The 26,696-nt window shown below is 36.3% G+C and overlaps 2 protein-coding genes across 30 annotated transcripts in view; one reads left to right on the top strand and one right to left on the bottom strand.

The window, feature by feature from the left end:
• Positions 1-26,696, top strand: part of Shroom2 (shroom family member 2) — a 1,329,704-nt gene that overhangs the window by 776,448 nt on the left and 526,560 nt on the right. The gene's annotated exons all lie outside the window — the stretch shown is intronic.
• Huwe1 (HECT, UBA and WWE domain containing E3 ubiquitin protein ligase 1) overlaps positions 1-26,696 on the bottom strand; it is a 129,668-nt gene that overhangs the window by 55,993 nt on the left and 46,979 nt on the right. For 21 of the 29 annotated variants that reach the window (XM_051142068.1, XM_051142071.1, XM_051142073.1 and 18 more), the window contains 16 exons: positions 26,392-26,532; positions 26,050-26,155; positions 24,403-24,612; positions 23,849-23,950; positions 23,512-23,592; positions 19,436-19,542; positions 18,854-19,031; positions 17,904-17,995; positions 17,286-17,497; positions 11,855-11,912; positions 11,146-11,322; positions 8,230-8,475; positions 6,359-6,492; positions 5,844-5,938; positions 3,497-3,685; positions 323-539 (listed from right to left, as the gene is read on the bottom strand). In XM_051142068.1, coding sequence (XP_050998025.1) covers positions 323-539; positions 3,497-3,685; positions 5,844-5,938; positions 6,359-6,492; positions 8,230-8,475; positions 11,146-11,322; positions 11,855-11,912; positions 17,286-17,497; positions 17,904-17,995; positions 18,854-19,031; positions 19,436-19,542; positions 23,512-23,592; positions 23,849-23,950; positions 24,403-24,612; positions 26,050-26,155; positions 26,392-26,532 — 2,345 coding nt within the window. The remainder of the gene's footprint in view (positions 1-322; positions 540-3,496; positions 3,686-5,843; positions 5,939-6,358; positions 6,493-8,229; positions 8,476-11,145; positions 11,323-11,854; positions 11,913-17,285; positions 17,498-17,903; positions 17,996-18,853; positions 19,032-19,435; positions 19,543-23,511; positions 23,593-23,848; positions 23,951-24,402; positions 24,613-26,049; positions 26,156-26,391; positions 26,533-26,696) is intronic. The other 8 variants (XM_051142091.1, XM_051142095.1, XM_051142092.1 and 5 more) reach the window with 2 other exon arrangements.

The following is a 26,696-nucleotide window of genomic DNA, read 5'->3' as shown; positions in this document are numbered from 1 at the left end:
AAAGAAAATAAAATAAAAAACATTTCCAAGATACAGATAAAAGCAACAGGAAATTAAGTGAAAAATTCAAAAGGAGGAGTTATCAAAGCATTCAACTGACAGACTGGTTAGGCAGCCAGGTGATAGTTGCCACCCAATTAAGAATTAAAAGGTTACTGAAATGTAGCTTATATATATATAAAGTACAACCAAAAAAATCTCACATGGAACATAGAAAACAAGAAAAACAGAGAAAAAACTTTTCCAATAAGTAGAATAGGGAAAAACATATATTATTTTTATTGTCCCTTTCTACTCCCTGCATCTCAAAATAGGAACTCACCTGAAGCGGGGAGTAGGTGTATATGGTGGGGGCTGCCAAGATAAGCCCTTTGTTAGTAGCTTCGTGAGGGCTGAAGCTGTTGATCTAGCAGCAGGTGTTGGTGCAGTAGTGGTACTGGCAGCATGATGGCTCCTTCTTTGACGGACAGGAGAACCCACACAAAGCTTAACAAGGAGTCCAAAGAGCTCAGCAAGTGCACGGCCTAATCTGGAAGAAGCTGAAACCCAGAAAGCAATATAATACTATAAAGTGGTCACATGATTTTATAATACATGCTCTTCATGGTTTAAAAATAATTTTATTTTCATTATTTTTATAGTGTGTATATAGGTCAGAGGACCACACTGAGGAGTCAGTTCTCTCCTTCTACCTTAACATGGGCTCTAGGAACTAATCAGGTTTGCATATAAAGTTGCCTTAACCATGCAGCCATCTCACCAGATCAACTTTTTTATGATTGACCACTTTTTTTGAACAACAGTAAAGAATTCTTAAGACTTGTCTCTTTAAGTAATAGGAACTTCCATAAGGAACAAACGCACTCTGAGGGCAAGAAGTAAAACTATACTGACATTCATTATACAACATAAATGTAAGGCTGTTGTAGGTGGTTTTCCCTCCCGGCCCTAAGCTCTCAGTGTAACTCGTGAGACTTATTAAACATTATACAAATATTTAGACCATATACCTAGGCTCATCTCTGACTAGCTCATAACTTAAAACAACCCATTAGTCTTATCTACATTTTGCCACATGGCTGGTTACCTGAGCTCAGGCTCAGGCACCATCTATTTGTCCTCCTCACATCTTCCCATGGTGAATCTCACGTGCCTGGCTCTATCCCAGAATCCCTTCTGCCTGCATGATGCTCTATCTCTTACTTCCTGCCTAAGCTACATAAGGCCATCAAATTTTTGTTGACAAGTGCTGTATCAATACAATATACACAATTTTCTTTCAATAACAGGCATGTAAAAATAAGGACTAATACTGCTAAATGAAGCATAAATCGACAGTCTTTGTTGAAACAATACGGCAGTAAATACTGACAAAGGATACACTCATTGTATTTAAGGTCACTTAAAATGCCTGCCTTTTTAAACAGCAAAAATAAAAAATTAATTAATTAATTTTTTTAAAAGTATAATCAATTCAGTGGTCCTCATCCTTCCTAATGCTACCACCACCCTTCAATAAAGTTCCTCATGTTGCAGTGACCCGCGACCATAAAAATTTTTCATTGCTACTTCATAACTAAGTCTGCTATTATTATGAATCATGATGTAAATGTCTGTTTTCCACTGGTTTCACCCCCTGTGAAACTGTCACTGGAACCTCCAAAGGGATCATGACCCAAAGGGATCATGACCCATAGGTTCAGAACCAGTAATCAATTGACCAGAAAAGATCACATTAGACTATAAATTATATAATTAAAAGAAAAAAAGGTTGGTAGGAAAAACAAGTGATTATGGAAAGAAAATATATTTGCTCTATCACTCAACAACGTGCTTTTGTTTTTTTAAGAGACTCAGTTAATCTGGAATTCATGAATTGGTTTTATTAGAATGACTCTCCTCAATACTCTCCTTCTTATGCTTGCCCGTCAGTACTGGGTTTTCAGAAAATGTGCTGTCACACATTTTTGTCTGGGTGTTGGATATCTGAACTGGGTACTCTAATTACCACAGCAGTCACTTTAGTCATCTCACTAGCCCTTTTCTCTATGTATGTATATAAACATATATATATATATAAACATATATATATATATACACATACATACACATAAATGCAAGCATAAACAGAACACAGGTTATAAATAGAAAAATACAACTTATGTTATATAAATATAAACAAAACATGTATATTCTATTTATGCTTGTCTTACAATTATACTCTAAACTTAAAATGAGGCATACAACGCAAAAAACAGTCATTTCACCTCCCTAGTCTACATGAAGCAACATTTCATAATTTTAATTATGGAACAAGTTACAGATACATGAAGTGCCTGGCTAGAAGTTCTGGCATATTCAAAATTTGAAAACCTAACACATTTAAAGCAATAGGAAAATGTACCAAAGTATGGTTTACACTTAATTTCTCACCATTACTCACAGAAGAACAGATAGTAAAGCAGCTCAAAGATATTTCAAGAGTAAGAAAACAAAATGCATGATCAGTGAAGAAACACATGGTTTGGGACACAAAAACCCTAGAATGTTCAAAGGTCACACTACCCAATTAAGTATAGTAAGAAGAGAGGAACACAGACATCTAATTTTACTTCAATTTAAGGATCAAAAGGGATCTGAAGGTCATTTTTTGCTTGCTTTGGGAGATAGATCTTCACTTTCTTCTATCTTAGTGATAAAAAGTGGAAACTATTGACAAATACATAAAAAAAAAGTTCCTCCAAATACTGGTATCATATTCAGGGGCAAAAGATAACAAAGACAAATCATTTCACGTTTGGTTTTTTGGAGGGGAGGCATGTGCGATATAGGGTTTCTCTGTGTAACAGCCCTGGCTGTCCTGGAATTCGCTCTATACCGGGCTGCCTCCAACTCAGAGATCTGCCACTCTCTGCCTCCCAAGTGCTGGGATTAAAGGCATGCACCACCACTACCCAGCTCATTTCACATTTTTAATACAGTTTTATACCCTGTTAATTCAGTCTGCTTGAAGCAGCCAATTTGACTTTAACACAAGAAAGTATGTTACTGAATAATTAAAGCAAAAGGAGACTGGTGACACTTCTGAGTGCTTAGTCACATAAAACAAGAAGTTATCTCTAGATGCAGAAAGTAAGTCAACTCAGCAATAAGGTAGTTATAGGTATCTCCAATAGGTATCTTGATGAGACATTTCAGTGGAATGGTAGTAGGAGGCATCATTTACAATAACTGAAGCATAAACAAGAATGGAAGACAGATATATCAGGAAGAAATTTTCTCTTATATCATTATCAACTAGTATAGAGCATGTCATAGAATAGGGATTCAACAAAGTACATGTGGAAGTAACAACATTACTACAACTTTGTCTTATTCCAAACAATACAGTTTTTCTAATTTAATTTGAGGGCTGTTAGGTCTTTGAGGCCTAGAGAGAGAGAGAGAGAGAGAGAGTTTAAATACAAAAATAAATAAATAAACAAGAGTCACTGACCTGACAGCAACGGCTTGATTTGTTTAATTCTGGCAGCCATAGCAGGTGTGATTTTAGATTTGCCCTTAGAATCCGAAGAAGGTTCATCTGTCTCCATGGGAGCCAATGTATCACCATCTAGCTCAATTCCTTCCAATAAGCCCTGGGTAGAAGAATCCATACTTCCAGCTGCTCCATCCTGTTCTCCATCTGTAGGCATAAGAAAGGATTAATAAGGTCATGCAGAGCCAGCACATACCCGGATCCATGTTTAGAAGAGTCCCAAGGAATTGTTATCTATGGTCCTTGTTGCTATTTAAACTTCAATTTCTTCCTAAGTTTAGGAGATCAAACAAAACCAACACTCCAAATCAAAAGTGAACAAAAGAAATGTGTTTGTTTGGACTTCTACCAAGTACATACATGGTGGCATCTTCAAATGAAAGCATATGAAACATCTTAGTACACAGCATAGTGCATATCACTAAAGATGCCATGCTAGAATCTTATAGATGGTTCAAACTCAAATTGGACATTATATAATAGTGCTGGACAATTTTGTTTCCCATTTTGTTTATTCTGTACTTGAATAAAAATTGTGTATTAAGTTTTTTTATGCACATGGGTGCTTTGCTTACATATGTGCCTGTGTACTTATGTACATGCCTGATGCCAACACAGAAGAGGGTATTGGATGCCATATGACTGTAGTTACTGGTAACTCTGATTATCTTGTGGGTACTGGGAAGAACAGACTGTGCTCGTAATAACTGAGTCATCTCTTTCCAGTCCCCACCCCCACATATGATTTTACCTATTTAGTATGTACAAGTGAAGTGTAGGCATACATGCTCTATGGTGCATGAGTGGAAGGAGAACACCTTCTAGGAGTCAGTTTTCTTCTATTTTATGGGAACTGGACTCAAACTATCTGTCAGGCTTGGCAGCAACGGTCTTCAACCACTAAGGAATCTTGCCAGTATCCACATTTGAAAAAGATGTATTTTTTACATCTTGAAAATGATGTATGTATGCCTGTGTAGGTGTGCACAGAGGCCAGAAGAGAGTGTCTGCTGTCCTCCTCTATATCCACCTATTCCTTTGAGGCAGGGTTTCTCACTGAACCTGGGACTAGAGATTTATTAGCTAAGCTGGAAGCCAGCAAGCCCCCAACAATCCTCTAATCTCCAACCTGTTCCATTTGAAATTGAAGTTGCAGGCATGCCTACAATAACACGCTTATTGTTTGTGTGCTGAGATCCAAACTTGGGTTCTCACAATGGCACATGGCACAAAGTATTCATAATCATGAAGCAGTCTCTCTAGGTCATACCTCCTCTTGGAAGACAAGTTCTCATGCTGATTACAAACTCATTAGTATGCAATCATAGGTAATCTTAAACTGCTGATCCTCCTGCCTGTACCTCACTATCGCTAGGATTGCCTGGCTTTGTCTATATATTCTTAATCTCAGTAATAGTTTTATGAATTTACTAATTTTTCTCTCGGACGGTTTTAAGAAATTATAGCTTCTTTCTTAACCAAACTGCTAGAAATGGGATGATGAATATGTAAAGACTTACAAAGTGGGGTATGGGGGTGTCTCCAAGTCTACAGACACACCAAACAACAATAAATCTGTAAATTGTTGAGAGAAGCAATTCTTTGAAAATTTTACTTTTATCATCAATTCTCAGTAACTTTTAACCTTAGAATTAAATTTGAAATAGTACTTGAGTCTTTCCACTCCCCATAATAACCAACGGTTATAAGTTCTTAATATATAAGATATATATGCTTACTTTAAATAGGTAAAAGTTTTCAATGAACAAATTATTTAATCCAGTATGATCAATAGTTATTCATAAAACTGAGAAAAAAATGCCTTTCCCAACAGGTTACAGAGCATTTATACTTAAAATTGAGATATCATACATGAAATTATTAGCATGCTTTTTGATAGAATAATTTTTAGGACTCAGTCTTGTAATTACAGAAAATTACATGCAGACTTCCATTTCTCAAAATAACACATTAGAAACCAAGTCAACTCTTGGCATTTAAGAAAAAGATATGTTTATCATTTTTAAATCTAGGACATTCTTAAATATCCCCAGGGAAAGGTCAGGGAGATACATCTCAAATGTTGTGTGTTATGTGGTAGCAGAAATGCGTGTTCATCTGTTATACTAATTTATTATAATGTGTATGGTTTTACAGAAGAAATGGCAAAAATATCTAAATTTATTAATTAAAATTCAGTAAAATGATGAAAACTGAAGACTAAAGATGACAAAGAGCCCATGAAGTCATTGGGGACAGAACTTGAAAGAAGTAATGACTTAAGATTTTAGTTTCTTAGAGTTACCTGATCTTTTTCCGCCCTGGGTCGTACCTGCCTTCTCATCCTTTGGAACAAGTTTCTGCATGTCTGCTTGGCCAAATTCACATCCAGACGGTAAGCTACAACAAGAGAATAGTAAATAAATAAACAAACCAAACAAAGCACTCACTATTATAGTAAAATTCTATATGGTCTTTGACTTGCTTGGCCAATACCTCTCAGAGCAGTTAAGTTATCCTAAATGCCATAAAAAATATCCTGAGCTAGCAACAACAACAACAAAAAAAAAATATTTGCGCTGTGCTAATATTAATATGTCCACCTCTGGGAATTCAAATTAAACATGTGCAAGATGTTATTATTTGTCATTTTTAGTCCCTAGACTTTATAGTGGGAAGAAAAAAAAAAAGCACTAGAACTTTTTATAAAAACTTGTCCCCCTCCCAACCCCCCGTTCAAAGAAATCTTGCAAGTTTTTAAAAATTTTGTCTGATGGTAAAGCCAAGAGAGATATTAAGAGAAACAATCATTCTTCTTACCTGTTAGGGGTACACAGAGAGAGGAGGACAGTGCTTTCCCATACCAGAGAACAGTATAACTGGCTTAGCTTGCTCAGAACACTCAAACCCAACTGAGAACCCCACTGGTTTACAGAGATGGAACGAATTTCACTCTGCAACCAAAGAAGTATTTTCAAATGTGAGACGGTCTCTAAACAATTCTATTTTTAAAATATCAACCTCTCATTATTTTAGAAAGATGTTAAGATGCTATTTTTCTATTTGGTATGGTATCACATGCCTATAACCCCAGTACTTTTGGAGGCAGGAGATGATAATGAAGTCAAGAAATGTCTGGGCTACATAGTGAGCTGGTAGAGAATGGACTCTTGCCCAAAGGCAGAAAGTGGTAAGTGGTGAACACACATACACAGTGGCAAGCTACTTACTTCCTTTTACCATGCGTGCATGGGTGCCTCTGTGGAGTCCAGAAAAGGGGCTAATAACCTTATTTTTTGACAGGGTTTTCTCTTGACCTAGAGTTTGTAGATTTGACCTTTTTAGCTAGCCCATAAGGCCCAAGAAAACTACCAGTCTGTTTTCAGAGTGCTGAGATTACAAGCATGTGTCCAGTTTCTATACATGTATATGCAATTTCTGGGGCCTAAAACTCAGGTCCTCAGATTTACATGGCAGGCATTTTGCAAGTGAGTCATCTTCCCAGTCTCCACAACCATTTTCTTTATGAAACAAGAAAGGTCACACATTGTAGACAATACAGCATTTGACACACCTTTTTGTTGCTATTAACTTAAATGTTTGTCGTGAAATCTTTTTACCACACGACTGTTTGATCTACATGAACATGTATATAGAATAGTTGTAAAGGTTTCAAGGTGGCTCAGATATAAAGATGATTGCCATGAAATCCTTGTAACCTGAGTGTGATATTTAGAACCAATATAAAGGTAAACGGAGAGAATGGACTTCGTAGAGTTAGTTGTCCTTTGACCTCCCCATGTGCACTATAGCATGTTCAAAACCCGTCTTGACATCAAGTACACAGAACAATAAACAAAACTAAGTAAATGTAAAGAAATGAGCTACATATTTGCTATTAAAAAAGGATAGTTGTAAGACGAAATGGACACCAAATTAATATTGCCCTCAAAAACGAACTGAACCTTTGTTATAGATGATTAATATTAGTAATAATAACAACAACAAAAACAACATGGTTGTTAAAGTTCCATTCATATGATAACCTATATGGCTACACAACTGCTAATAAGAGCTGGAGAGATGGCTCAGAAGTTAAGAGCACTGTCTACTCTTTTAGAGGTCCTGAGTTCAATTCCCAGCACCAGAGGGTGGCGCATAATGATCTATAATGAAGTATGGTGCCCTCTTCTGGCTGGCAGGCAAACATGCAGGCAGAACATTGTATACATAATAAAGAAATGTTAAAAAAATAAAAACTGAGAGAGTTAAATTACATAGTAATTTAAAGCATAAGTCCACCCACCAGGTGTGGTGGTGCATGCCTTTAATCCCAGCACTGGGGAGGCAGAGGCTGGTAGATCTCTGTGAGTTCGAGGCCAGCCTGGTCTACAGAGCAAGTTCTAGGACAGCCAGGGCTATTACACAGAGAAACCATAGCTTCAAAAACCAAAATAAATAAATAAACACAGATAAATAAATAACCAAATAAACAAACAAAAGCAAGCAAGCATGAGCTCACATCAACCACCAGATACATTGTCCAAAAACTCTAAATGCTAAATGAGGCCATCTTTCAGCGGCTATTCCAGGTAGATTTATTCGTAACCACAGTAACCTAGCAGGTGTATATAAGCCCTTGGCATTTTATTGGCTTTAAATTGAAAACATGGCTCCAACATCATTCTTACCTGTCCAACTCTGCAAGTGTGAACAAACATCATGATGTAGGCATGGGCAGCAGTGAGCGCATGCAACAGAGGTGTGGCCTGAGCTGAGAGGGTGGCATCAGCAACATTGCCTGCGCATGCCAGTTCTCGCAGTAACACAGAGCCCCCGGGGGACTCAATGGGCCGGTGTAAAGGCTCCAAGGAGGAAAGGATAGAGTCTAACTGAAGGAGACCTTCTTGAAGAACTTTGGGTTCATGTGAAAGGGTCTGAAACAAGAATAATGCATGTGCCACTATGTAATGAAACATACACATTATGTTAACATTCACAGTGAAGGTGACTATTACTTGAACTCTCCCAAATTTCAGTTGTCTCTCAGATTATAAGTGGTAATGCCAAAATATGAAGTCAAAAATGATATATTTCACTACCCTTGTGTAATAGACTACTTTCAGACTTGATGAGCCAGTTGTGCTTAAAGCATGTAAATGTCAAACAGTACTGTCTGCTGTACTGCTGTATAAGAGGTTAGTTTTAAATTTTGCTTAGACAGGAGCAATGTCAGGCAAATTTCCAAATCTTGAAAATGTATCATATTTCAATGATGTTTTCAATTTATTTCTAAGGAGTAAATTGATATTTTAGTAAAATACAAGTAAACATTGATGAGTAGGGAAGCTGAGATAGCATGTGAACCTCAACCCTCACCTCATACAATGTTATTCTGTTGTATACATTATCTAGCAGTACAAATGAAACAGAAGGAAATAAAGGAGAAAGCAAGTATAACAAAAGCTATAGACTAGTCAAACTATTAATAAATAAATTATATTTTCAGGTCATGAAGTACTTTCACAGCTATAATGCTGTCTTCTCTACAAAACAAGAGCGATAACTCTGAGATTGGCATCAGGAAGGCAAATTATTTTAATAGACAACCCAAATATTACATTTCTTTTCAAATTAGGAAAGAAAAATCTGGCAATTAAAGATTACCACTTGTTACGCAAAGCTAGAAATTATTTGCCTTCCTATGGCTTGAAATAAATCTATCCCTCCTCACAGAGCATCTTAGAGGTGGGGTAGTTAGATCAGTCCTTTCCCCTTGTTCTCCTATGAAAGCACTTTACACCTGCAAAGAGTGAAACAAAATAAAACATTAAATTGCAGTTTCTAGAAATTATTTATCACTGGACAAAACAGCTGACAGAGGAGCTTTATTGTTAATTATTATCAAAATTCCATCTTTCTTATGCTGGGTTGGAGGCAGATATAAATTTTCCCTCATAATTCACATACAACTCTTCAAGGTGCTCAAAGCCAAAACAATCTTGGGAGTACAGGAGTACAACTGAATTTGAAGTTCTCACACTTCCTGGTTTCCAAACTTATTACAAAGTTAATACTAATGAAAATTGTGATACTGGACAACCAATGGGAAAGAATAAAGCCCAAAAAGAAAATTTCACATTTTATAGTTAAATCATGTTTAAAAAGAATGATAGAAGATGGTTTAATAAAAGAGCAGTCTTTCCAATAAATGATTTTGGGGGAAATGTGGTATGTACACACACTAAAATAAAGTTGAACCTTCTGGGTCTCCAAATGTATCAAGACCTAAGAATTGAAAACATATAATTCTTCTATTAAAGTATAGGAATAAAATTATCTGAAATTTCTTCGATCAACACCAAACACACAGAAAACAATTGACAACAAAAACAACATCAAAACCTTTAGTATGTGAAAGGCACTATCAACAAAGTAAAAAGGCAACCCACAGAATGAGGATATTTGTAAGTGATGTATCTGAAAAAAGAGGGTGATATCCAATATATACAGACATATTCTACAATCAACAGCAAAACACCTTAATTCGATTCAATATAGATTAAAGGACACGGAAATACAATAGCAAAACATGCACACAGACAATAACCCAAGTACACAATGAAATAGAAGCTATGCTCAATAACACCAAATGCAAGTCAAAATGAAAATGAAATACTACTTAATATTCCCAAGCATGACTATTATTAATCTGGTATGGAGATGGTAAAATTACAATCCTTATATGCAGTTAATAGAAATGGAAAATGCACCTTGGCAAAGTAGCTTGAAGGCTTTCAAGCAGACACACACACACACACAAAAATAGAATTATCATTTGATTGAGCTATTTCACTTCAAAATACATATCCAAAAGAATCAAAAGGCAAATCTTAAAGAGCTATTTATACACTCAAGTTTACAACAGTATTCATCAGAGGCAAAATAATAATAATAATAATAAAAAAATAGAAGCAACCTATATGTCCAGTGACAGAGGAATGCATAAAATGATGGAATGAATGTATATATATATATATATATGTATGTATATATATATAAGACACTTAGCCTTAGAAAACTGATTAAACTGACACACCTGATAAACACTGATATCACCATAACAAAATCATACACTGTACAATGATATTACATAAAGTGCCTAGAGTTAAGTACCTCAAGTTGAGAAAGTAGGATGATAATTGCCAAGATGCAACAGGGGAGAAACAAGTAGCTTGCTAAATCAAAGATTTTAGAAATAAAGGTGTTTTGGTTTTTAAAATTTGAGCAATAAATTACATATCAATTCATGACTAATAAAGCTTTGGGAAAAGGAAAATACACTGCAAAATGAATGAGCATACTACAACCAAAAGGTTACCATAACAAAGTATGAATAAAGCTGGAAAGATTTCTTGAAAATATACTTTACACTCATGAAATAGCGTAACTACACGAAAATGCAGAAAAATAATTTTTCTATGAAAAATAGTATAAAATAGATTAAGTAGAACACACACAAATTTATCATTTTTTAACTATAGGTAAGGGAGAACACAATGAAAATACATACATAGATGTAAAATATTTGGCTAGATGTGTCTTACCAATATGGATTTGCAGACACCTGCAACAGCCTGACAGGCAGCAGATGTGGGAAAGTCAATGGGCAGATTGGGAAGACCCAAAATGGTAACCAAAGGTAAGAGTCCTTTCTGATTTACAAATTCTTGACAGTGGTCATCTGTTGTATTGTTGCTCAGAATAGATTCCACAAATTTCATCTAGGTAATGAAAAGGTTTTTTTTTTTTTAAAACAAGTTAGATACTGACACTTGACAATAAAAGGTCAGTTTGGCATCAGGAACAAGAACAGCTTATAGTGAAATCTGTATTTTCTGTAATACCACAACTTCAACGAACAAGGATAAAAAATTGGTAAATAATCATCCAGAAAATAAGGAAGTATGGCTTCCACTTTTTCTACCACTCAAAAAAAAAAAAAAAAATCAAATAAATTTAAAAACTAAATGACTTGCTCTGAACCACACTCTGAATTAGTAAAATGGAGGTGGGGGAAGAGTATGTTGGACAAATTCAGACATAATACTGGTTTAACACACCCAACTATTGTTAAAATTCAAATGTACAAGAGTAACTGTTAACGGGAAATTTGAGAATATAAGTTTATTGCAAATGGGGGAAGAACAAAGTATTTCCAGTTTTGCACATCTTCCCCTCTTTACTTTAAACAACTGTACTCTACCAGCCTTGTACATGTTCCTGAAAGGCACATTTCTATACAATGAATCTTACCACATTAAGGATGTAATCCATGAGGGGGATCGGAATACGTTCCTCTGTACCAACAACCCTGTTAAAGAGAAAAAGAGTCAGTTACATAGAAATTCACAACACCAGTGAAAAGAAAACAAAGTGCAAGTCTAGTCCTTGTTCTAAGTCATACTCTTAGCCTTTAGCATATGAATCTTAAGGCTTTGAAGACAGGAACATTAAAAAAAAAGAGCTGAAATCAATAATGAAAACCCAAGGCTTTAAAGTGTAGCATTTATTATATATGTATTAAAAATGTCATTATCCTAAGACAAACTACTGTTAGACGAATTCATCATGAAATCTTTATAAGTAGATTCAATTAAAAGACCAAATATTTTCTTACTGAAAAGGACCAGGTAAAGAAGCAAACATAAGAGCTGGGCGTGGTGGCGCACGCCTTTAATCCCAGCACTCGGGAGGCAGAGGCAGGCGGATCGCTGTGAGTTCGAGGCCAGCCTGGTCTACAAAGTGAGTCCAGGATGGCCAAGGCTACACAGAGAAACCCTGTCTCGGAAAAAAAAAAAAAGAAGCAAACATAAAACATAGTTAGATTCTCTATGTATCCTTGGCTGTCCTGGACTCAGTTTGTAGACCAGGCTAGCGTGGAACTCAGTGACTCACCTGCCTCTGCATCCCTGGGTGCTGGGAGTAAAGGTGTGCACCATCATGCCCAGCACATAGCCATATTATGTTAGATTTAGAGCTTAGGAAGAAGAGGACTTGTTATTTTGATGTAAAATGCTTTAGAATGACGAATCCACAGGAACAGTCAAAGCTCAAGTCAGTTCTCAAGGCTTCCTTTCCTATAAATTTGTATTTTTAGGATAACAGTTCCTAATCAAGTTTGGTGGTTTTGCTTTTATTGTTTGCTTTTTGAAACACTTCAACACTGGATGACAAATGAAGTTATAGATTTAGGAAAACCATCTTCAAATTGTCTTTTGCAAGGAAATGACAGCGAGAAACAACCATAGTGTACTGACATGAAAAGAAAATATACCTCAAAGATAGACTCTTGAAAAAAAAGGGAACATAAGTAGAAAATAGAACACCCTTGGAATAATTCTGAGCAAGAAGTGGCAGAGGAAGAACAAAGAAAGCAATTAGTGGTCTTTGAGAGAAAAGTTGGTTAAAAAAAAAGTTTCTCATCCTTGAGCAAGAAAAAACATAAATAAAAATTTGCTTGCCATGAAAACATCTGGTAGGAAACTGAAGATGAAAAGAACAGAGAGGCTTTATGAATAGGTTTAGTAACGAAACATCCAAGGCTAAGGTTTATGGCTACGGATATTTTTTTTTTTCCAGCTTTTTTCCCCCTGAGACAGGGTTTCTCTGTGTAGCCTTGGTTGTCCTAGACCCACTTTATAGACCAGGCTGGCCTTGAACTCAATAGCAATCTACCTGCTTATGCCTCACTGAGGGCTGGGATTAAATACGTGTGGCACCTGTGGCCCTGCTGGTTAAAGATATTATAAACATCCTCAATAAAAAGCTTAGAGAAGGGCTGGTGATATGGCACAACAGGTAAAGACACTCACCATGCAAGCCTTACAATCTAAGTTCAATCCTCAGAATCCAGGAAAGCAGGACAACTCATGAATGTTGTCCTCTGACCTTCCACATGTGTGGTTGAGCCTGCATACATGTACACTAAATAAACGAAAGAGAAAACTTGCAAAAAAAATCTTGTTTTATGAATTATGTATATGTGTGGGTATATATAAGAGAATACAGGTAACTAGAGAAGCAAGAGGCATTGGATCACCCAACCACTCAAAATAGATGCTGGAAACTGAAGTCCAATCTTCCATAGAGCAGCAAGGTGAGCTATTTTCCTAGCCCCATGGGGAAAGAAATTTGTACACAAAAACGGAAATCTTGTTTGTTTACTTTTTGACCTTTATTAACAGAAAGGACTAAATTGGATTAATTTCATATTTTCCTTACTTTGTGGTTTTAATAAAAAAATTCACACTAGAGACTGGAGCTAGGTAGTGATAGATATACTCTACTCTCTAGGCTGGAGCAGAAAGAATAGCTTGTATGGCATCTTACACCTCTTCATTCCATTCCAGAAAATGTTGATGAAATTTCCTAATTTCCTAGAGTACTTGGTCAGAGCCCCCTGGGCAAAGAAAGATAGCAATGTTGTCCCTGTGGGGAACTTCAAATGGCTACACCATCCCCAGAAATTATAGACATTGAGATAACTCACAATCTGTGAAATCTGGTAAGCCACTTTACAGACCTTACATTGTAAATTTTAATTTTTAGTTCTAAGAACTATCATTTATTGTGAACAACAGTCACAAGAAACAATAGTAAACTAGTATAGCCAATTCCCACAATATGAGGCACTCTGTTGTATGGTTTTCAACATGAGACTAAATATTTATAGCTCTCTGAGAATAGAAGTACTTCAAGAGTTACAAGAGCCTCCAAAGAGAGGAACTCTGTAAGGATTAAAAAGATTTCACAGGAAGACCAAAAACCTTCCCATGGCCATAAATGTTCCTCCTTAGAAGAACTGCAGCATTTCCTTACTTGACCATCCTTCTCAACTCAGCCTCACCTCCTTGGAAAGAATCTATAACTAGCAAGTGTAGATATCACTCCAATTCAAGTAGATTCTTGCCTCTTTGTAGATGTCAAATATGATGATGAAGAACCTAGGTGATATAATGAAATGAAACCCAGGTGGCCCCTTCACTGCTCAAGTTGGAGAAAAAATGGCAAAGGCAAATGAACAGCATTGTTCTTAATAATCTCCAGGAACAAACTCATTCAAATATTAGCTTTTGTTCTTTCCTACTACCTCTTTAGCCTTTTAAAAGAATACTGAAAAGATCAGTTATCTCCAAACCTCTACCCACAAGATAGTCCCAAGAATTGCCACTGATATTTAATCTTATTTGAGCAGCCACATCTCTGAACAACAAAAGTCTATTCTTTTATTAAATGGATCAATTTATCAGTCAAATTTTCCTCTGCCGAAGTCAAATTTTATTAGCTCTTGAAAAGACTGCCTTTGACAAAGAGGGTTGTCACATTTCAGGCAACAAACTCTCAACTCTCACAAACAATTGCTATTGAGTTACAAAGACCACATAGACTTACATAGACCAAGGCAACTTTTAAGCATAGACTCTATTAGTGTACACCTAAGGTATGTGGTACAATGTCCCACTATATCCTGAAAACCTGTAAGAATCAGAAAGCCTCTTTGGAGGGATTGGAAGATTTGTTTCAGAAATATTTATAGCTGTCAAATGTACCAATACATATTCACAATCCCTAGTTATTTAGGAAGTTGAAGAAGGAAGACCAATGATTATGAAGACAGTGCACATAATTCCAGGTTATCCTTATATGCATAGATGGACTGCAGTTTCAGGATGTAGATTAACAATCTAATAATATGATAGAGTATAGCACCTAAGCATTCTTATTCCAGATTTCCAACACAAAACTTTTTATCAGGATCATCCAAAAGCCATTGTCTTAAAAAAGGGGAAAAAAAAAATGCACCATCTTAGCCCCCTAAAAACAAACAAAACCAAGTTCATTAAAAGAACTAAATAAATGTAACTGTAATTAGACAACAGATTACTGCTCAAGAAAGAATAGCAGTGACTAATGTGACATGTTGATAAATCAAATAAAAAAACTATATATTAGGTTTACATTTGCATTATCTTTCTATTTACAGGACATTCTTGCATATGCAAATGTTTCACATACAACATATATAAGATCAGTAGGTGTATTTTGAGATAGAAAAAGCAGAAAATAAAAACTGTAGTTTACCATATGAACATTATATTGGTGTGTGTGTACACACATGAAAATTTCATCTGGATATGTATGTATGTGTATGGGAAGATGGATAGAGGCAAGGAAATAGGAATGTGTAAGTAAATACACTGAAGAATATTCAAACTGGAAATGAGGCAAATAAGAGTTTTAGGAAAAGAGTGATAGGTACTTAATCTAAAGCTCTTTGATTGCTCTATTAAACAAACAGAGTAACCACCCAATTAAATAGGAAATTATATGGATTGCTACAGGAAAGAATTAGCATACACAATTGTTGGGAGAAGAACCTAAGCTTACTTTCCCTGTTGGATGATATTCTGGAATGGGAACAAATTTGGATACTGATATAATATTAATATCTCAAGTAAGGAAACTATTGTGAAGAAATGAGCGCTGTTTATTTACTCTAACAGTTTGAATTTTGAGCATATTAGACCTAAGATAATTGTTTTTTTTGTTTTGTTTTGGTTTTCCGAGACAGGGTTTTTCTGTGTAGCCTTGGCTGCCCTGGACTTAGAGCAACAAGGTTGGTCTTGAACTCACAGAGATCCGCCTGCTTCTGCCTGAGTGCTGGGATTAAAGGTATGTGCCATCACACCAGGTTCTAGACCTAAGATAATGTAAGACGTCCATCCAGGTAAAGAAGTTATATATAGATTTAAAATCACTATCAATCATTTTCTACATTCAACTACTCTTTCTCATTTGTAGACATGAAAAGCAATTCAACCCTGAATAGTTATTGGGAATCAAGGTAGGTTGGAAGGAAAGACTGAAGCTTGTATTCCCTTCTTTAGAAGCATGGTTTTAATGTAGACTGAAGATTGCACTGCGAGAGATAGGTTTGCTTTCTCAAGCAAACAAATTTAAGTAATTCCTCCCCCCTAAAATTATTGACACCAGCAAGTGCACTGCTATCTCGAGTTCCATCAAATCTTTACATCAGTTGTTCCTGGCTTAATACTATAGATCAAAACTACATATTCACAGCTGAAACATTCATGCCTTTTGAAAAATATCTACACATCAAAAGAACATATATTACATATATAAATACCATCTAGAGATAATTGCTTTTCAATTCTGTTTCATATGCACTTGAATCAAACAACAAAGGGGGAAGTCTATCACTGAATTCTCATTTAACATCATAAACTACAATTGTAAGAAAACAATTTTCTAAGGCAACCAATGCTATTATACCACAGTACATAGGAACAAGGGAAGAAAAAGCACATAAAGGCCAGAAAGAACCTTAAAATGATCTAATGTAATTTTTACTTCTTATAGACTGAAGTGATATGGGAGGTTGTTCCTCAGTAGCAATGTAGCTGCTTTGCTTGAACAAGTTTTGAAGCTCCATCCCACTAATCACAAATAAGTGCGCTGCTACTCCCCACCAGAACTGAGTTGCCTCTGTGTAGCCCTGGCTGGCTTGCAAGTCACAAAGAGTGGCCTGCCTCTGCCTCCGGAGGGCCAGGATTAGAGGCTTGCATCACAGCCACATCACCACACCAGAGTTATAAATGAAATTGTTGTGATATTAAGTTAAGTAACATCATAAATTAGGAGAATCTGCCTTATAAACACTTACTGCTGATTAGGCTCGGTTTCATTCTGCTGGGCAGAATTAAAGCTCTGCATGGCCTGTACTTCCTCTTCCTCCTCATCTTCACTAGAGGCTTCTTCTGCAGCATGATTAGACCTTGGAGGAGGAGCACTAGCAGTACCATCTGCTTTCTGGATGGAAGGCTTCTGACAGATATATTTTGGATCTCTTCCAAGATTACAGATTTCCTCAAGTAACTAAAGAGACAGAGAACAAATGATTGCTTATTTGTAGTGAAGGAATTATTAACATTTTGTGAAGATTTTCTATGTGTAATTAATATATGTATTAATAATATATATACCATTGCTGAAATGTTCTCATTAACTCCAATTTTACAAACAAGAGAACAGAACCTATGTAAAAGTTTAAATCTTTCAAGGTAACATCCCTGTTCTAATTTACCAGCACCAATAATTCACTGACATGGCTAGCAAATGGATTCAACATAAATGTCTTTTTCATAAGACTTAACTGTTTTTACATTTTGGTTTTGCAAAGGAGCTGGCTCAAAGCACAGTTTAGAAACTAGGTAGATATAATACCCTCCTATAAAAAAAGCCAGACCACTTTATGGAAGTCATAGCCATTATTAATCCCTACCTTGATAATGGCAGTTGTTGCATCTGTTTTGAGGGTGGGTTGATGTCTCATGAGCTCATCAACAGCACTTCCCAAGTTGGATGCAGTATCCCCTTAAAACAAAAAATACTTTAGACTGAAAAATATATAGCGCCCATAACTTTTTATGCCAACATAAGATGGAAAGAAGAAACTGAGCTGCTTGTTGTGATTTTCTAACACCACACACTCTTGAATGAACTCACATAAGCCTTATTCTTCCAAATCATTGATGAGAAAAAGATCAGTCTAGCAATCTCCACTGTCAAGGTCTGAGCTAGTCTTACAGAGATGAGTAAAAAAGAAATATAACAACCCTTTGGCTGTCTCTATATAAAGAATGGTCCTGAAGAGAATGGTAGATAAAAGTATAAAACACATTTATTTATGAGATGGAAGTGAGGAGTAGGGACTGAAGGTTGTTTGCTCTGTTGCCCCATCACTATGTTGTACAAGCTACATTCAAGTGTCCCAACTCAAGTCATTACCTTGAATCAACCTCCCAAATAAAGTACACTTTTGTAAACTATATTTCCCTAACTCTTGCTCATAACTAACCTAGACTAAAATACAAGAAGAAAATCTAATTATCTATGATTATTTTAGAGAAAAAGAGAACATCTATTCACAACAGACTCATTTTTCACTTTTATAGACTACATGGTGGATGTGAAAATATATCACTGCTCCCTATACCTGTTTTTTTTTTTTAACAAATATCAAGACAGTAAACTTTTTATTTAAAAGCATGGAAATACTATGAAGAGAGAGAGGCTAAGGAAGAAGTATTCCTTCCTACCTGTAATAATAGAATATATGGTGATAATTTCCGTTAAGCTGAGCATACCTAGCCAGAGAAACGATGTGCAGTCAAGGAAAACTTTCCTTGTCAAAACCAAATTTCCATTATGAAATAAATAGTAGCAACTCACCAAGGGGATCGGAACTCCTCCTCCTCCGCATGGCTGGGAGGTAATCAGGAGACAGAAGAACTTTGAACAAACGTTCAAATGGCTGACATTGTACAAAAGACTGAAGACCTCGGGCATTCAAGCAAAGTGCACTGAATACATTTGGGAGGGAACCAAGGACTTCCCTTGTAGCAGGAACCTAAAGAAGACAAAGAGGATTTGGAATGCAACTCAAAAAAGGTCAGGTACATATGCAGGGGAAATATAGCTAGGGATGTTACAGGGACAATAGAAGATTTTTTTTTAATTGGTTTTTTTCAAGACAGGGTTTCTCTGTGTAGCCTTAGCTGTCCTAGACTCGCTTTGTAGACCAGGCTGGCCTCGAACTCACAGAGATCCGCCTGCCTCTGACTCGGATTAAAGGCGTGCGCCACCACGCCCAGCTAGAAGAGAGTTTTAAAAAACAGGTCACAATTGGATTCAACAATACATAGAAGAAAAGACAATTTTTTTCCACACAAAAAGTTATTTCTTGCTTGTACATGTATCTGAGGGAAAGGATACACATGGGATAGTCTTTATAGAGTGATAAAATAAACTTACATCTTTGATGAGCAGTGCGTGCAGCATGACATCTGTCAGCCCATTGTCCTGGAGTGAGGATAGCAGTGATGGCTCTTGAAATACAAACACAGTCACCACTTCAGTAGCTAAAATCAAAGTTGAGAAAAACAGGGGAAACTGAGACTCTTCATGGGCATTTAAAGCAAATAAACGTAAAAAACAACACTAAATGTTTAACAATTTAAAATCATGTGCTTATTATGAACAATATTACATCAGGATACCAAGAATGGTCCAATAAACATTAAGTATTTTAGTGATTATCCATTCAGACATTTTATCAGCACATCTTTATACAGTCATTATATAATTTGCTATTTTCACATGTAATTCAAACAGTTTTGCCATCACCATAGCCATTGTTTTTGAACGGATGCACAGTATTCTATCAAATATGTGCCACTATGCATATAAATCATTCCTTTCTATGAAAATTGTTATCTCTAAGTAAGATACTCTTCACAGATCTTGTGTGATTAAGCACAAGAACTTAGGATGCATGGTTTCTGGGGTAAAGTAAATGGAAATTTAACTCATGAATGTGGATAGTGTTTTGTAGGAATATTTAGTGAATTTAAATTAGAAACAGAACCTCAAAATGTACATATTAATACACATAAAAGTACATACTAATCCGATCACACTAACATCCATAATATTTAGAAATGTATACTCAAGAAGACTATCAGATATTTTACATTTTTGACAAAAAGGAATATAAACAGTGTCTCTAAACTATCTAAGAACAAACCTGTGTGCGGTAATATTGAGTCCTAAACAAAATCAAGTTTTCATTTGAGATGGAACATTTCATGTTTGCAATCAATGGTAGTGAAATGGCATATAAATGACAACTACTTGGGATCCAATTACTTGGGATCAACAGTTCTCAGCAGCATTTGAATTTTTAAGATTTATTTTTATTGTGTGCATTTGTGTAGGTGTTAAATCCACTTGAGCTGGAATTTTAGATAGTAGTAAACCTGACCTAGGAGTTGGGAACAGAACTCTGCCCAAAGCAGTAAGTGCCCTTAAGTCTAATCTCTCCAACCCCACATTTGGGATTTTTGACTAAAGGTTCTGAAAAACGTTTTTGAATTATATTTATTTTTATGAACCACAGTCAATCTTAACTAAACAGTTGACACAGGACATAGAACATCTTTAACATTTTCCAGGACTGATAGATCATTTGATCTTTTGTTAAGAAGGCTGATTCCCAAAACTATAAAATGTCCTAAATATGGTTTAGGACCATTTTAGGAGTTGTTGGAAAGTCTGTCCTAATCCCAATTAAAAATTAATTTAATATGTATTTTTATTAAAACTTGAAACTACAACTAATAAGAGTAATTATTTTTGTTGTCTTTTGGGCATGGGGTCTCATATAGTCTAGGATGACCTCCCAAGTACAGAATTATAGCAAGATCCACTATGCCCAGCCTCAAGCATCAATTTACAAAATCTAACACAATCCAAACAAAACACATACCAGCTTGACATCTGTAAGTTGAGAAATGATGGTAGAAAAATATTAAGATGTTTTTGCCTTAATTAAACCACTGTGCTTTTAAGCAATTGTTTTGTTTAAAAAAAAAAAAACTCTAAACACAATAAACCTGAGCCAAGGTGTCTCTCGGAAATGATGTGATGACATACAGCGCAAGATGCATATGCAGAACCAAGGTTTTGGGGTTGGCAACACCAAATCTGTGAGCACCCCAGATTCAGTACACATTTGCTTTTAAATCACTAACATAGGTTATACAATACCTCCTTAAGAGATTACCACCTATATTTAAGCAACTATGCCTTAACTGACTGCTCTTGCTTTCCAATTCACAAAATTCATACTGTCCTTTCTCTTGGTTCCACTGGCTCACTGAGACTTCCTTTCTAATCACCATAGACCTTAGGCTATTAAATTTTAGACTAAATGCCAATAAGTTCTGCACGTTGTTGGTCATACCCAAATAGGATCCTCTGAGAATTTACAAAGTGAGTCCATGACAGCCAAGGCTACACAGAGAAACCCTGTCTCAAAAAACAAAAGAAGTAAACTTTTTTTAAAAATGAAAATCCTTTTTCAAAAACCCTGTCTTGAAAAACCTAATAAATAAATCTTAAATCAGTTTCCAGTAACATGATGGTAGTTCGTAATCTACCCACCACAAGGAGAGAGTCCTAGTAATGCATGGCTATAATCCAAATGTACTCAGGAAGTAGACCCAAAAGAATTAAAAAGCCAGTATCATCCTGTGCTACAAACATAGCCAGTTTAAAGCCAGCTTCAGATAGGCAATCCCAGCTCAAAAAATAAAAGTATTCTCAACCCTTTGTGAACCTAAAGATACTGACCTTCCATCAGCTCATAGTATTTCAAAAGAAGAAAACCACATCAAGATTTGGGGGCTAGCACAGTATTGTCAACCCACAGGGCTCTGTATCTTTCATGGTATATAACCAAAAATGTACAACATACTAATTAATCATTGTAACTCCAGGGTCCAATCATCTCTGGTTTGTTGTTGTTTGACAGCTCACTACTCACACCTACTTTCTTTGACTTGACAGACAATATGTATATAATACACCAGAGTGAAAATGTTCAGCAGTGGTAACAGGTACCATGCCATAGGCATCCACTTATATAACCTAATCTTGAAATTCAATGTTCAAATAGATTGTCGATTTCATCAGGTTCAGCAGGCCATTAATCATGATGACACCGACATTAGAGAGGAAAGAGACATAATGTCATGGCCATTATGGTAGGAAATAAAAGCTGGGTTAATAATGGAGAAACAACAATGAGGATTAAAAACAAAGACCAAAGCTGGATGGTGGCTACAGCAATGCCTTTAGTTCTAACATTCAAGAAGCAGAATCAGGCAGATCTCTAAGTCTGATGCACCCTGGACTACAGAGAAAGTTCCAGGACAACCAAAAGCTACACTGAGAAACCTTGTCTCGAAAAGTGAAGAACAAGAACCTAGGGTTGGGCACTGGGTAAGAAATGTCAAACACATTAATTGGTGGGTTTCAACATGAAATTACTATAGGATCTTGTCAATTGCTTCCTCGCAGATGCCTAACTAACTAAAAGCATGTGCAAACCAAAACAATAAACCTCGTTACTAAAACGCTCCAAAAACAGGTCTCACGTCCACATTGACTTCCCTCTGCCATCTCCTACCTTATATTCAACTGCTGCATCAGCGACCTTTGTGCAGTAAGAAAGATTATTTGTAGGTAACAAAACTATATAAAATTATCCTGAAAAAAAAAAATCAACAAAACAAGCAAACTTCCCAAGATCATAGGATAGAAATGGACAGATTCTGTCACAATTGTCTCACTGGCAAAGTAATAATAGCTGGAAATCTCTAGTCTGCCCAAACTGTGTTTTAAAATGCTTATTCTGCCGGGTGGTGGCGGCGCATGCCCTCTTCTGGTGGGCAGGTGTACATGTAGATAGAGCTCTCATATACATTAAATAAATAAATCTTTGAAAAGGAAAAGGGTGAGCTATGGTGGCATACATCTTTTAAAAACAGAAATAAAGCTGGGCGTGATGGCACACGCCTTTAATCCCAGCACTCAGGAGGCAGAGGCAGGTGGTTGCTGTGAATTCGAGGCCAGTCTGGTCTACAAAGGGAGTCCAGGACAGCCAAGGCTACACACACAGAAACCCTGTCTCAAAAAAACAAAAAAAAAAAAAAACAAAACAAAACAAAACAAAAAAAAAAAAAAACTTATTCCACTGGATTCAAAGAATCGCCATTTCTACATCTTGCACTAAATACCTTGATAGAATTCTAAGTATAGTTCCAATTTGCTTTTGTGATGCCAGAGTAGGATGACAATCAGGGTTTTGTACAAGTGAAGTAAGTACTCTAGTGCTGAGCTACAATCCCAGCTTTCACAAGATCTAAACGCTTATATGTATAGCAGGCTACCCTTGACCTCAGAGATCTGCCTGCCTTTTGCCTGCAAGTGCTAAGATGATAGTTGCATGCCAGCACATTCAGCCTAGAACTTTCAATTCTACTTACCTAGGAGGAAGAGAGATGGGCCATAGTATTCTGCATTGCTAATGATGTGTTTCAGAGAGGTAGGTAGAGAACCATCCATCACTAAAAAATATGTAAAAAGACTGTGATCAGTCTGGCAGAGGCATGAAAATCAAGGGTTATAGGTAGCAATATGTTACAAATCTGCGCTGATTTCAATCTAGTGGCCTATTTGACATGTCTTTTTGTGCAGAATAAGAAAAGATATGCAGAGATGATAGTAGGGTAGATCTGAACAGAACAGAACTGAACAGAGACCATGAAACAGAACGATCTGGATAATCAAGTAGTCTCAGAACAGTATACAGAATCAAAATACCATGCCGTATGCCATCTGAGAAAGCAGGGTCTTGAATGGCCTTCTTGAGGAAATTCAACATGGACTTGAGAAGTGCTGCTCGTTGGGGAATACACTGGACTCCTGGCATAGGAGAAAGGCAAAAGTCATACTGGGTTCACAGTAAGGTCAGTGAGTAGGCACATGAAACACATATTACGAGACCCGTCTATAACTACTAAAGCACAACTAGCAGACATTTAAAGTGAGATCTCTGGACATTGGAGAAAGTACTTTGAAAGTGGAAAAATAAATGGCCAAGAATGGCATAAGACCAGTATTAAAATTGGAAACCTAAAATAAAAAAAATAAAAAAAGGAGGGAAAGAAAGTATTGTAAAATACTTCAAGCTTCACTCAGTTCCTCGTTTGCATATTATCTGCCTTTGATAATGTGTGAACTGTGAGAAGACCATAAAATGTTACAAGATATGTCCTTATAAGATAACCTGTACCATTAAGTGCCTCCTAAAGCTCTTTCTTCACTACTTTAGTAAGTCGGTCACTGTGAAAGACTGTGTATCTATGTCTACGCACCAGGACGGGGTCCAGGGCCAGGGCCAAGGCCAGGGCCAGGACCAGGGCCAGGGCCAGGACCAGGGCCAGGGCCAGGGCCTGGGCCAGGGCCCGGGCCAGGGCCAGAGATGCTAGTGCTGCTGTTGGAACTTGATGCCCTTAATTCAACATCCAGCCGGTGCTCCATAGATATGGACGAGCCTGGACTGCTTTCCATAGTTACATCTGCAACTAAAGTACAAGTTATGATAAAGAAACTAATTAGAATAAAAAGTACTAAGAAAAGAAAGACTTCCGAGAAAACTTCTGCCACTGAGGTGAGATGAATGATGTAAAACATGCAACTCTGTATATTATTGGTAGGTGGTAGGTAGTAAGTAGACCTAATAAAGGAGGTTAATTAACAAATATAAAAAGCACTGATGTTCATAGGGAAGGATGTCTGATACATAGTATGAAAAATGCAAGTGAAGCATGTTTATACTCTCATCTTTCTGTTCTAAAAATATGTGAATATGGAAAGGAGATAACAAGGGCAGGAAGATCTACATAAAACTAGTAGCTACGTTGAAGGGTTAGGAGTGAGAGTTAACATTTTCTTTATACCCTTGAAGAAAATAGTTTTAAATGTGTAAAAGCAAGCACTTATTCTCTACAATTTATGGAGTATAGGTAAGACCCCCTTTAGAGTTTCCTTTTCAAAACAGCTGTTTTTCAACTTATTTTTATACACGTATGTACCTATTTATACAAAAATCAAGCACAACTTCCCAAAATATGCAATCTTCCCTGCACTGAATATGTAATTTCTTTACAAATAGAACAGTCATTTAGATTAGTTTAAATACTGGTTTCCTGGTCTCCAGTTGAAAACTTATTGAACCAAGCATTTCAGATGGTATCAGAATCTCTGCCAAACACTTATCGTTCTACTTATTAAATTTTGACAATTACTGACTTACAATGGATGTCAACTATTATTTATCAGAAGTTGATTAATAGATAACACATTTTACTCAACACTTGGGATCTCACCTGTAAACTTAAATGTCAGCTTGTTCCCAAAAAAAAACTGAAAAGAGAAACTGAGCAAAGACAAGACTACTGCAAATTCTAAGAAAGCTGTTTAGAAGACCAGTTTTTCCTTTTTATTCTATTATGTAGTATATATCAGGAGAGAGTTAAAAGTGAAGAAAAATACACACAACAAACTTGAAAACTAAATAATCTGGTTTTGTATTTCTGATTTTATCACTTAAAATATCCCTAAACCACGTAGTCTCCCATCTTGTCTTAAAATATTCAGACATGGTCGCATGCAAGAGTTTATCATCCACATGTAATTTATTGAGCACCCAGGATACATGACAAGGAGCAAAATAGACAGTACTTTTGACTCCAGAGAGCTTATTATGTTTTAGTGGTGTGAATAAGACAATGAACCAACATTAAAAAGCATAGATTATTAAGTGATTTGCAGACTGACTTCAGCGGATCTGCTTTACCTCCTGACTACTCCAAAGAAATTTATCACCTATATAAAAAGAAATATAGAAAATATACCTGGCAACCTGTGTACCTCTTTAATTAAGAGGATTAACTAAAAATTGGGGTAGGATAAAGAAAAATCTCACGCACAAAATACTGACTTAATAACTTGGTAATTACCATCCATATCCGTTTCCATTTCTTCTCCTTCTTGAGCGGTACTAGGTCTCTGGATCTTTGGCTTGATCACAAAAGGACATTCTTTTCGACACAAATCTACTTCGTGCTATAATCAAGGGGAAAATATTAAGAAAATCCGATACATGTCAAGTATTGAAATTTTGTAATTAGAGAATTATCAAGCAGGTTATAAACTCAGTTAACATAAACGTAAGCATGATACGATGCTTACTTAGGATGGTTGGGCAAATTCCTAAACTCAGAACTCACTGTAATTCAAAGAATCAAAACTCACTGTAATTCAAAGAAGTCTATGCAAAGTGATTCATAAGACAATAATACCTCAAGTCTGTAGATGAAGATAGAAAGACCACTATGAGACTGAAAAGCTGCCATGTCCAAGTTGGTGATAAGGTCAACCACTCTGACAGCTCTGGTGACAAATGTTATCTGGTCTTGTTCATCACCAAGAAATTTTATGACCTGCAAAGAAGAGAGGCAAACACAGAGAGCTATGATAAATTGTATTCGTAGCCTTGCATAGTGGTACGCACCTGTAATCCCAGCACTCGAGAGGCAAAGGGGGGGAGATTTCTGTGAGCTACAGGCCAGCCTGGTCTACAAAGTGAGTCCAGGACAGCCAAGAC

This window comes from Acomys russatus, chromosome X (assembly GCF_903995435.1).
Source record: "Acomys russatus chromosome X, mAcoRus1.1, whole genome shotgun sequence".
Lineage (NCBI taxonomy): Eukaryota > Metazoa > Chordata > Mammalia > Rodentia > Muridae > Acomys > Acomys russatus.
This window is presented reverse-complemented; position numbering and strand designations above follow the sequence as displayed.